This window comes from Piliocolobus tephrosceles, chromosome 1, assembly GCF_002776525.5.
Source record: "Piliocolobus tephrosceles isolate RC106 chromosome 1, ASM277652v3, whole genome shotgun sequence".
Classification (NCBI taxonomy): domain Eukaryota; kingdom Metazoa; phylum Chordata; class Mammalia; order Primates; family Cercopithecidae; genus Piliocolobus; species Piliocolobus tephrosceles.
In genome coordinates this window covers 12123171-12136366 of record NC_045434.1, presented here as the reverse complement: position 1 = coordinate 12136366, position 13196 = coordinate 12123171, and the positions used below count along the sequence as shown (strand labels likewise).

Sequence of the window (13196 nt, the reverse complement as noted above, 5' to 3'; positions counted from 1 at the left end):
TCAGAGCTCACTGCAGGCTTGAACTCCTGGGCTCAAGCGATCCTCCCTTCTCAGCCTCCCAAGTAGCTGGGACTACAGGCACACACCACCATGCCTGGCTAATTTTTAATTTTTTTGAGATTGGGTCTCACTGTGTTGCCCAGGCTGCCCTCAAACTCCTGTCTCAAGTGATCCTCCTGCCTCAGCCTCCTGAGTAGCTGTCATTACAGGCATGAGCCACCACTCCTGGCTATCACTCCAGTTGTTTTGATCACCTTCTCCTCACCCCTGCTCTAGGATTATGGGGATGGACAAACACACACACCCAACACTGGAGAGACAAGATCAGCAGCAGTTTATGAGTCACATATACTGACAGCCCTGGGGAGGAGGACACTGCCCATCACGCAGAGCCACGCAGAGCCACGCAGGGAGACACAGATGTTGTACCAGAGAGCAGAGAGAAAAACCCTGGGCTGTGTGAGGCAAATATTGTGGCATCGAAAGGGTGGGCTGCCTACTGGTTCCTATGGGAGGACATGATCAGCCTGTTGGAATAATTCCACAGGTTGGCAGGAAACTGAAACCCACTGCCCAAAGATAAGCAGGGGGCAGTCACAGTGGCTCACGCTAGTAGTCCCAACACTTTGGGAGGCCAAGACAGGAGGATCAGTTGAGGCCAGGAGTTCAACACCAGCATGGACAACACAGTGAGACCCTGTATCTTCCTTCGCTGGGTGTGGTGGCACATGCCTATCTGCCCAGACATTTGGGAGGCTGAGGTGGGAGGATCACATGAGCCCAGGAGCTCCAAGTTACTGTGAGCTGCACTCCAGCCTGGATGACAGAGTGAGACCCTCTGTCTCTTACTTTTATTTTTTTTGAGTTGGAGTTTTGCTCTTGTTGTCCAGGCTGGAGTGCAGTGGCACGATCTCAGCTCACTGCAACCTTTGCCTCCTGGGTTCAAGCGATTCTCCTGCCTCAGCCTCCCAAGCAGCTGGGATTACAGGCATGCGCCACCACGCCTGGCTAATTTTGTGTTTTTACTAGAGACAGGGTTTCACCATATTGGTCAGGCTGGTCTCGAGCTCCTGACCTCAGGTGATTTGCCCGCCTCTGTCTCTTATTTTAAAAATAAAAATAAAAAATAAGCAGGAATTGTGCCTAATTTCTTGATAAGGAGCATTGTTTAGCGGGGGATCTCATCCTTAAGAGCAGAGTTTGGAGAGGAATTTGTAGTCCAGCCCTTCTGATTTTACCAGGTGCCAAGGCAGCATGTGACACTGAGCCTTAATTTTAGGTCTTACACCATGGAGTGTGTGCTTTTTAAAATCACACTTTGTTTCTTTCTTTCTCTCTCTTTCTTTTTTTTCTCCTAGCTGAAGAATGTGATACAATTACTTTGAACTGCCCACCAAATTCAGATATGAAAAATCAGGTAAGAATAATTTCAGCTATATTTTACCCTTAGGTACATGATAATCCACCTAAAATTTTTTGAGAATTATAGAGCTTTACAAATAAAAAATGAAAAACAGGATATCTAGATCATATACAGGGTTCGCAAATGGTCTCTAAGCATCCCAGTAAGGCAGCATATCTTTTGAACTTTTTTACTTCTAATAAATATTGTAGCTTTCATTCATTCTTTGAAATACTTACCTACATGCCAGCAACAGAAAATCAATGCTGGTGAGTTAGAAAGGAGAGCTGCTTTCTTTCTAATGCAGTCGGCACTCTGTGGATGGGCAAATTCTTTAAGACACAACAAAACTAGATACTCTAATATAACACTTTTGTAATGCTTTATAAAACTTTAATTTTTTTAGATATCAGATGTCAAACTTTAACATATTATTTCTATTATCTTTTTACAAAAAGGAAATACGTTTATTGTGTTATGATTATAAAAGAATGTTATTTTTTAATTTTTAATTTTTTTTTTTTTTTTTGAGACAGAGTCTCAGTCTGTTGTCCAGGCTGGAGTGCAGTGGTGCGATCTCAGCTCACTGTAATCTCTGCCTCCTGGGTTCAAGAGATTCTCGTGCCTCAGCCTCCTGAGTAACTGAGATTACAGGTGTGTGCCACCATGCCCGGCTAATTTTCTTTTTTTTTTTGAGAAGGAGTCTCGCTCTGTCACCCAGGCTGGAGTGCAGTGGTGTGATCTCAGCTCGCTGCAAGCTCCACCTCCCAGGTTCACACGATTCTCCTGCCTTTGCCTCCCGAGTAACTGGGACTACAGGTGCCCACCACCACACCCAGCTAATTTTTTTTTTTTTTGTATTTTTAGTAGAGATGGGGTTTTGCCATGTTGGCCAGGCTAGTCTCAAACTCTTGGCCTCAAGTGATCTGTCCACCTAGGCCTCCCAAAGTGCTGGTATTACAGGCGTGAGCCACTGCACCTGGCCAAATGTTCATCATGTTAAAGTTCAGATTGTGCAAAAAAGTACATACAGAAAATTGAGAATTGCCTGTCATTCCACTGTTCCACCTTTTGATATACATCTTTCTGGGGATTTCCTTGGTCAGTTACTTCTTGTACTGTCCAAGCCACCTCTGTTCTCTCCCAAAGCTCATTAGCAGAGTTGCTTAACTATATTTACAGCATTCAGTATCTCAAAGGCATGTCTTGCCTCAAATAGGCTGATTCAGTTCTGCTCCTTCTATATATAACATCAAGTTAATTTGTAACAAGTTTTGCCTAGTCTTGCTTTAAAAACATCAGTCTGTACTAAAGTCTTTAATAGTAACATTGTTGGGTAGTCAAATCACCTCTGTAATAAAGAGAAGTTACACAATAGTTGATAAAATAAGCAATTTAAATTAAAACACATAACTCTCTTGAAAATGGTCAGTGGTGCTACTTTTAACTTTGTTTTGGGGAATCTTCAGCCATTAATTGTGAATATCAGACTTCACTTTACTCCTGATACTCAACATTTTCCTTGAAATTACAATCTAATAATAGGCTTCTGTACTTACCGAATTTAAACTAGTTTAGTAAACTGAAAGTATAAAGTTGTTCTTCTCATAATCCTAATTTTTAAACAAAGTTTTGCTCCTCAAATTTTTTTGGTAGCATGTAGACTTCCTTGAAGATAAAAGAATGCTAAGTTTTTCATGTACTTTACTTTTAGGGATTTTCCAAAACCACTTAAGATGAGGTACAGAATATATGTTAGCACACTGTTCAGCATTTTCCCTAATTTCAGTGTTATAATTTTGGCTATATCAAGTAAATACTATCCTAAAAGGTGAAAATATATTTATCAACTAAAAAAATAGGGGCATGACCTCTTTGAGATTTTTAAAGTTCTGTTTTAAAACAAAATGTCTTCTTGTCCTATAAAAAGTAGTACTACAAGCAGCTGGCTGCTTCCGTTGACTGTTTCCTTGTATAATCTATAGGATTTGTTTTAACTGCTAGATGCTCAGAAGGATTCTTTGAAATGAACTTGGCAGTTAGAACAAAGAAACTTCACCAGGGAGAAACATTTAAAAGAAGAAAACAACCCACACTCCATTCTATAGTTCAGACATTAAAAGCAAGCTGGAGGCCGAGCTCGGTGGCTCACGCCTATAATCCCAGCACTTTGAGGGGTCGAGGCAGGTGGATCACGAGGTCAGGAGTTCAAGACCAGCCTGGCCAAGATGGTGAAACCCTGTCTCTACTAACACTACAATAATTAGCAGGGTGCAGTGGCAGGCGCCTGTAATCCCAACTACTTGCGAGGCTGAGGCGGGAGAATTGCTTGAACCAGGAGGTGGAGGTTGCAGTCAGCCAAGATTGTGCCACTGCACTCCAGCCTAGGTGACAGAGTGAGACTCTGTCTTAAAATCAATAAATAAATAAACAAACAAACAAACAAACAAAAGCAAGCTGGAAGTATGTTCTTTAGAATAATTATTATCTGCCTTTTTAGTGATTTTTGTAATTTAAGAACTAAAATCTACTTCTACTAAGGATTAATTTTAGCTTCCTTTTTTGAATAATGCTGAGGAAAAACATAGTAGTGTCCTAGTGTCAAAAATTAAAGTGTAAGCCAGGCATGGTTGCACATGCCTGCGATCCCAGCTACTCAGGAGGCTGAGGTGGGAGGATCGCTTGAGAGCTGGAGTTTGAGGCTAGTCTGGCAACATAGCAAGACCTGTCTCTTAAACAAAACAAAACATTAAGGTCTGACATCTCAAGTAGAGTTTCAGAAAGAACTCTGTACTTTCAGTAATTTAAAATCAATACCCCATCTACTAGAACTATTCAACTTCTACAACTTATTACAACTGGTATTTATTGAGGATATACTCTAAGACCAATCTGAACTGGGTATTCTTGGACATAAAAAATACAGGAGGAGGAGGTGGAAGATGAGACCCCAGGCAGACCTTGTAGACTTGTTGGAGAGGCAGTACACACACAGTTTGATTCTTGGATGTGCGTAAGGCTCAGATGTGTAAACGATTTCCATACTTTACATTAAGGAAAACATTTCCTAGGACCTTTATCAATCAATAAAGTTTTAATTACTTTAACTACATGCACAAGCGTGTGGCAAATGAAGGTAAAGCAAAAATTTGTTCCAGCTGGGTATGGAGGCGCACACCTGTAATCCCAGCACTTTGGGAAGCCAAGGTGGGCAGATCACTTGAGCCCAGGAGTTTGAGACCAGCCTGGGCAACATGGCAAAATCTCAAATCTACAGAAAATACAAAAATTAACCACACCTGTGGTCCCAGCTGCTCAGGAGGCTGAGGTGAGAGGATTGCTTAAACCTGGGAAGCAGAGGTTTCAGGGAGCGGAAATCGTGCCACTGCACTCCAGCCTGGGAGACAGACCCAGACCCTGTTACCAAAAAAAAAAAAAAAAAAAAAAAAAATTGGTTCCAATTTGTAGCCAAGAATCCATGCCAAGAGGAATCTAAGGTAATAAAACAAAAATAAGAAAAATAATAAATATTAGGGTACTAAGTTGGAGTTAGAAGTTATGAAAAGAATGACATTGTCTTCTTTGTTGTTTATTTGGGTTACAAAACAAGTTTTTTTAGTTTTAGAAACTACATTAAGAAACTACAGACCGGCTCGGTGGCTCATGCCTGTAATCCCAGCACTTTGGGCGGGCAAAGTGGGCAGATCACCTGAGATCAGGAGTTCTAGACCAGCCTGGCCAACATGGTGAAACCCCGTCCCTACTAAAAATACAAACATTAGCCGGGCATGATGGTGGGCGCCTGTAATCCCAGTTATTTGGGTGGCTGAGGCAGGAGAATGGCATGGACTCAGGAGGGGAAGGTTGCAGTGAGCTGAGATCATGCTCGGCTTGAGCCTGGGAGGCTGAAGCTGCAGTGAGCTGTGATTTTGCTACTGCACTCCAGCATGGGTGACAGAGCAAGACTCTCTCTCAAAAAAAGAGGAAGAAACTACAGTATCATTAAGTTATTGGCTCATTTACTTGCGACAAACATATTCCACTAATGTAAGATGTTCATAATAAGAGAAACCGGCGGTAGGATATATATATATATAGGAATTCTTTACACTGTCTTCTCAAATTTTCTATAAATCTAAAATGGTTCTAAAATAAAAGGGTTACTTTAAAAAGCATACTAAATAAAATTTAGATTCTAGATCAATGAAAGGCACATTGCCCATTTCACAACTTGAATACAACTATTTTTGTCACTTCGTTGTATTCCTTTGTACATTTTTGTATGTATAATTATAAAAACTGCAAATAAGCCTGGGCGCAGTGGGTCATGCCTATAATCCCAGCACTTTGGGAGGCCGAGGCAGGCAGACCACCTGAGGTTAAGAGTTTGAGACCAGCCTGGCCAACATGGGGAAACAGAAACCCTGTCTCTACTAAAAATACAAAAATTAGCCGGGCGTGGTGGCGGGTGCCTGTTATCCCAGCTACTCTGGAGGCTGAGGCAGGATCATCGCTTGAACCCAGGAGGTGGAGGTTGTGGTGAGCCGATATTGCGCCACTGTACTCCAGCCTAGGCCACAGAGTGAAACTCCGTTTCAAAAATCAAAAACAAACAAAAAACCCTGCAAATAATTTGATGTTGTTCTATATCCTGCTTTTGTTGTTTAATAATTCAGAAACATTTTATCCACTTTGCTCCATGGTTTTGCCATCCTATTGCTGCATGGCCATGATGATGTCACGGTCATGATGATGTCATATGGCAGCATGGTAGGCCCATCTGACACAGAAATAGATTCTAGGATGCGAGTCTGAGGGCCGGAGCCAGAGCCCTTCTAGTAGGTGGAATGGTATAGCCCAAGCTTGTCCAACCCGTGGCCTGCAGGCCATATGTGGCCCAGGACAGCTTTGAATGCAGCCCAACACTAATCTGTAAACTTTCTTAAAATGTTATGAGTGTTTTTGCAATTTTTCTTTTCTTTATTTTTTATTTTTTTTGAAATGGAATCTTACTCTGTCTCCCAGGCTGGAATGCAGTGGTGTGATCTCAGCTTACTGCAACCTCCGCCACCTGGGTTCAAGCGATTTTCCTGGCTCAGCCTCCCTAGTAGCTGGGGTTACAGGTGTGCACCACCACACCCAGCTAAATTTTTTTGTGTTTTTAGTAGAGACGAGGTTTTGCTATGTTGGCCAGGCTGGTCTCAAATTCCTGACCTCAAGTGATCCACCCGCCTCAGCCTCCCAAAGTGCTAGGATTACAGGCGTGAGCCACTATGCCCAGAGTTTTGGCGTTTTTTTAAAGCTCTTCAGCTATCATTAGTGTTAGTGTATTTTACGTGTGGTCCAAGACAATTCTTCTTCCAATATGGCCCAGGGAAGCCCAAATATTGGACACCCCTGGTATAGACAGAGGATCGGAGGGGAGAGTCTGTGACAGAGTGAACTTGGCTTGAGAGATCTTAGGTGATGAGGCTGGAAGGTAAGTTGAGGCACCAGAGCCTTGAATGCCGGAGAGGAGTAGGTGGTGGAAGGTATTGGGGATTTTCAGTGATTTTCTCATGACCTTATCTAGGATCCCAGGGGAACTTGAACGAAGATGAGATTGGATTTTAAGCCTGTGCCTGGGAGAAGGATGCTATTGACAAGATCAATAGAGAATTCAGGAAGAAGACCATCAGATGTGTGTGTGTTGTTAGGACTGAGTTTTCTTGGTTGGCTGGTTAAGAAAGAGGAGATAAAGGTGTGTGGAGTTTGGGGTATGTGAGATTTGTTGTGCCAGTGAGACTGTTTGTGTAGATGACACAGCAGTAGGTATTGTGCTTAGGGTTCATGCATTGGGAGGTTATAGTTGAAGCCCTAGGCATGGATGAGACTGTCAAGGAAATTCATCCTTATAGGAGCAGATAGGTGAACCAAGATGGAACCTTGAGGAACACTTACTTTTGGAGGCCAGAGGAAGAAAGGAGCTCAGAGGCAACTAGAGGAATAGCCAGAGAAGAAAGCCATCTGTGGTCAAGGCAACGATTCTTTCCTTCATAGCACTGATCCTAGATCATAGCCACATGTTTGCTGACTATTTCATTGTCTTCGCCCATTGATTAGGCCATGCTCCTTGAGGGAGGGACTCCTGGGTCTTTTTGCTCATAATTGTATCTTCAATGCCTACTACATAGTAGGTCTCAATAACTATGTATTGAATAAAGAAAGGGAAAAGCCAGGGAAGGACATCGCCTCATGTGTCGGGGAAGGAATGGTCACCACCCTCAGGAGGCACAGTGTGGTCAAGAGGGAGACCTACCAAGACGTCATTGGATTTACTTGCAAGAGTGAAGAAGTGAGTACGAGAATGCTTATGCCGTTCTATCCAGAAATGCATTAAGGTAGCAAAGAAACATATTAAAATGTTATTTGAAGGTATTGGAAAGTACAGAAAAGGCTTCCTTTTTACTTTTCAGGATGAGAAACTTGAAGATTTTAGAAAGAAAAAGGATCAGCAGGAGTGGAGGATTAACATGGGATGTTTTCCTATAGAAGGCAGAGGGGATTCATTTTCTGAGCAAATATTTATTGATATCGTATGTTTGGTAGAGAACACGCAACACTAGATTTTCCTCAAGGAATCTGTAACCTGGCAAGGAAGTCAAGAAATACGCACACATAATTTTGATAAATAAGAGTCATCAAAGACACAGAGAGATGAATTTGCATTTTGAAAGTAAGAACCTCAGCCAGGCATGGTGACTCAGGCCTGTAATCCCAGCACTTTGGGAGGCCGAGGCAGGAGAATTGCTTGAGACCAGGAGTTCAAGACCAGCCTGGGCAATAAAGTGAGACTCCATCTCTATAAAAAAATTTCTTTCTTTCTTTTTTCTTTTTCTGAGATGGAGTCTCACTCTGTTGCCCAGCTGGAGTGCGGTGGTATGATCTCAGCTCACTGCAACTTCCACCTCCTGGGTTCAAGCGATTCACCTGCCTCAGCCTCCCAAGTAGCTTGGACTACAGGCGTGCACCACTGCTCCCAGCTAATTTTTGCATTTTTAGTAGAGACCACCATAGGTCTCACCGTGTCAGCCAGACTGGTCTCGAACTCCTGGCCTCAGGTGATCCCCCCACCTCGGCCTCCCAAAGTGCTGAGATTACAGGTGTGAACCACTGTATCCAACCAAAACTTTCTTTTTAATTAGCCAGGTGTGGTTGTGCACACTTGTAGTCCCAGCTGCTTGGGAGGCTGAGGCGGGAGAATCACTTGAGCCTGGGAGGTTGAGGCTGCAGTGAGCTGTGATTGTGCTACTGCACTCCAGCATGGGTGACAGAGCAAGATCCTGTCAGAAAAATAAATAAATAAATAAATAAGAACCTTAACTCTTTTTCAGAGGCAGGACTCAAAGAAGGTTGGATGGGGAAAGTTAGAAATATTCTTTTTGGATGCAAAGGCAAGAACTTGAGTTAGTTGATGTGAAACTGGTGTTGTGCCTTGAATCATGGCATTTGGTTGGGACAGGAGGGAGGAAATGGAGCAGAGTTATTAGGGGGCTAAAGAGTTTACTCTGTTCATACAGCAGGGAGGCAGAGACCTGCGTGAAATAGGCAATGGTATGACAGTATTTGATAAATGTGAAATAGATTGCAAGATAGTAGATGGTGAAACATCCATTCATCCCTCCATCTTTCAAGTATTTCAGTGCCAAGAATGTATTACCTGCACTCCCTTAGGGACTGCGGATACAATAGTGAATACCTAGAACTTCCATCAAGTTTGGCATTGAAACTCTCCAACCGGGAACGGTGACTGGAAGTGTTTATGGATGCTCCAGTAACAGAAGCTCCATAGGCAAGTACAGTAAGAAAATCCCCCTCTTAGAGAAGCTCAGCACATATCCCTAAAGGCAAAAGATAGAGAGAACACCTGACCAACAGGTAAGCTTAGTTGAACAGAGAAATACTTGTTTTTCCAACCCCCGGGGCATACCTGTTAAATGTCCCCTGCATCTCATGTTTCCTCTAAATACTACTCTGGGAAGAGTTGTTCAAATGGAAGTCTTGAATGCCAGGATGGAAGAGAGTGAACTTGATGTCCCACACCCTGGAAAGTTCCCGAAAGAGTCTGACGGTGGAATGATGGGGTAAAAAGGCAGAGTTCTAGAAAGGGCATCCTAGCAGAGGATGGTCTAGAGATTAGATAGGAAGAAAGACTGAGGCCAGGAGAGCCTGAGGGATTGCACTCACCCAGGGATGTGGGATTTGGATTGTGGCAGGGAGAAGGAAGAGGGGAGAGTGCAGTTCTAACATGTTGGTATTAGTGTATTAGGGCTGCCATAACAAAGTGCCACAAATGAAGTGGCTTAAACTTACCATCATCTCATAGCTCTGGAGGCTACAAGTCTGAGCTCAAGGTGTTGGCAGGGTTGGTTCCTTCTTTTTTTTTTTTGGAGACTTGCTCTGTCACCCAGGCCAGAGTGCAGTGGTGTGATCTCAGCTCACTGCAACTTCTGCCTCCTGGGTTTAAGCGATTCTCCCACCTCAGCCTTCTGAGTATCTAGGATCACAGGCACATGCCACCATGGCCGGCTAATTTTTGTATTTTTGTAGAGACGGGGTTTTACCATGTTGGCCAGACTGGTCTTGAACTCCTGACCTCAGGTGTTCCGCCCACCTCGTCCTCCCAAAGTGCTGGGATGACAGGCGTGAGCCACCATGCCCCGCCCAGGGTTGGTTCCTTCTGAGGGCTGTGAGGGAAGCACCTGCTCCAGGCCTCTCTTCTTGGCTTGCAGCTGCCTGGCTTCTCCCTGTGTTTCTTCACATAGTTTTCTCTCTTTGTTTGTCTGTCTGTGTCCAAATTTCCCCTTTTCATAAGGAAGCCAGTCATGCTGAGTTAGGGTCCACCCCAATGACCTCATTTTAACTTGATTACTTCTGTAAGGACCCCATTTCAAAATACAGTCACATTCTGAGGTACTGAGGGTTAGGATGCCAGCATGGGAATGGTGTGGAGACGGGGGTCAATCCACAGCAATGTTCGAAAACAAGTAAAACAAGAACCTTACAGTATAACAACAGCGCATTTTCAGGGAGAGATGAAGACTTGCTTTGGTGTCTGGCAGACGCTGGGACAGAAGTGGAGCGAAGGGCTGAAGGTCTGCTTCAGAGAATCCCCGCTGGTGACCAGGGCTGTGGTGCGGACCACTGTCGAAAACAGAAAAACCACTTGTTTGGGCACTGGGAAAAGCAAGCACAGAGTCTGATCAACAAAAACTGAAGACCCCATGTCATTTAATCCTCCAAGGGCTGATTATCTGATTGGTAGATTACCTAATGCTATCATTTTTCCACTCCCTGCACATCATCCGTAGTTGATTATTTTATTATTATTTTTAATACACTTTATGTTTTTAGAGAATTTTTAGGTTCACAGCTAAATTGAGCAAAAGGTACACAAATTTCCCATTCACTCCCTGCCCCCACTCATGCACAGCTCCACCGTGAACTGCACCCATATAAGACAGCGAACTTAATTGATAAATGTGTGTGTTCTGACTGCTCCAATGACTGGCCATTCCTCTGTCTCCCTCTCCTTGGGCCTCTCTATTCCCTGAGACACAACAGTATTGAAACTAGGCCAGTTGATAACCCTACCATGGGCTCTAAGTGAGGAGGAGTTGCATATTTCTCAATTCCAATCAAAAGCTAGAAATAATTAAGCTTAGAGAGGAAGGCATATCAAAAGCCAAGATAGGCTGAAAGCCAGGTCTCTCATGCTAAACAGACAAGTTATGAATGCAAAAGAGAAGTTCTTGAAGGAAATTAAAAGGGCTACTCCAGTGAACACACAAATGATAAGAAAGCCATTATTCTTATCTTATGCTTATCTTATTGCTGATATGGAGAATGTTTTAATGGTCTAGATAAAATGGTCTAGAATGTTTTAATGGTCTAGATAAAATAGTCTAGAATGTTTTAATGGTCTAGATAAAATGGTCTAGAATGTTTTAATGGTCTAGATAAAAAATCAAACCACCCACAACATTCCCATAAGCCAAAGACTAACCCAGAGTAAGGCCCTAACTCTCTTCATTTATATATATATAAATAAATAAAGAAGAAAGTCCTAGATGGCATCTTCTTCCAGTAAAGAAGTAAAAGTAAAGAAATATTATATATTATACAATATTATAAATACATAAAATATATAAGTATATTTTATAATATATAATATTATAAAGTATATTTTATACTATATATTATGTTATATATTTTATATAATATAAATATATAAATATATATTATTTATGTATGTTTATATATTATAATATATAATTATTTATATATTATAATTATATATAAATACATATAATGTATGATAAATAAATACAAAAATATATATTATAATATTATATTAGAATATATATAGAGATATGTTTTTTAGATGAAGTCTTGCTCTGTTGCCCAAGCTGGAGTGCAATGGCGCAATCTCTGCTACTGCAGTCTCCATCTCCTGGGTTCAAGCGATTCTCCTGGTTCAGCCTCCTGAGGTGCTGGGATTACAGGGATTACACACCTGGCTAATTTTTGTATTATTAGTAGAAACAAGGTTTCACCATGTTGGCCAGGCTGGTCTTGAACTCCTGACCTCAAGTGATCCACCCTTCTCGGCCTCCCAAATTGTTGGGAATATAGGCATGAGCCACTGCGCCCAGACTCCTAACCCTCTTTAATTATATAAAGGCTGAGAGAATTGAGGAAGCTGCAGAAGCAAAGTTTGAAGCTAGCATAGGTTGGTTCATGAGTTTAAGGAAAGAAGCCATCTCCATAACATAAAAGTGCAAGATAAAACAAGCAGCAAGTGCTGAGAAGCTGCAACGAGTGATCCAGAAGATGTAGCTACCATCATTGATGAAGTAGCTATACTAAACAACAGATTTCCAGTGTAGATGAAACAACCTTTTACTGGAAGAAGATGCCACCTGTGACTTCCCTTTTTTTTTTTTGAAACAGAGTCTCATTCTGTTGCCCAGACTGGAGTGCAGGGGCGTGATCTCAGCTCACTGCAACCTCCACCTCCAGGGTTCAAGTGATTTTCGTGCCTCAGCCTCCCAAGTAGCTGTGATTACAGGCATGCACCACCATGCCCAGCTATTTTTTGTATTTTTAGTAGAGACAGGGTCTCATCTTGTTGGCCAGACTGGTCTCAAACTCCTAACCTCAAGTGATCCTCCCGCCTCAGCCTCCCAAAGTGCTAGGATTACAGGCGTGGGTCACTGTGCCTGGCCATGAGCCACCAAGCCTGGCCATCTAGGACTTCCCTAGCTAGAGAGAAGTCAGTTCCTGGATTCAAACTTTATAGGAGAGGCTAACTCTCTTGTTAAGGGGTAATGCAGCTGATGACCTTAAGTTGAAGCTAATGATCATTGACCATTCTGAAAATCACAGTGCCCTTGGAATAAGGCTAAATTTACTCTGTCTGTGCTATGCTCTGTAAATAAAACACCAAGCTTGGCTAACAGCACATCTGTTTATATCATGGTTTACTGAATATTTTAAGCCCACTGTTAAGACTTATCACTCAATCAAAAAGATTCCTTTCAACACATTACTGTTCATTGACAATGTTCCTGGTCACCCAAGAGCTTTGGTGGAGATATACAAGGAGATTAATGTTGTTTTCATGCCTGCTGACACAATATCCATAGCGCAGCTGTGGTGGTTTGAATATTTGTCCTCTCCAAAACTCATGTTGAAATTTAATCCCCAATATAGTAGTTGAGAGAAGTGGGGCCTTTAAAAGGTGATTGGATCA

General features: G+C 42.4%; 1 protein-coding gene across 2 annotated transcripts in view; it reads left to right on the top strand.

Annotated features, from left to right (window-relative positions):
• The window catches only part of EDARADD (EDAR associated death domain), an 88722-nt gene that overhangs the window by 32002 nt on the left and 43524 nt on the right, over positions 1-13196 (top strand). For both annotated transcript variants that reach the window (XM_023216201.2, XM_023216202.2), the window contains exon 4: positions 1359-1417. In XM_023216201.2, coding sequence (XP_023071969.1) covers positions 1359-1417 — 59 coding nt within the window. The remainder of the gene's footprint in view (positions 1-1358; positions 1418-13196) is intronic.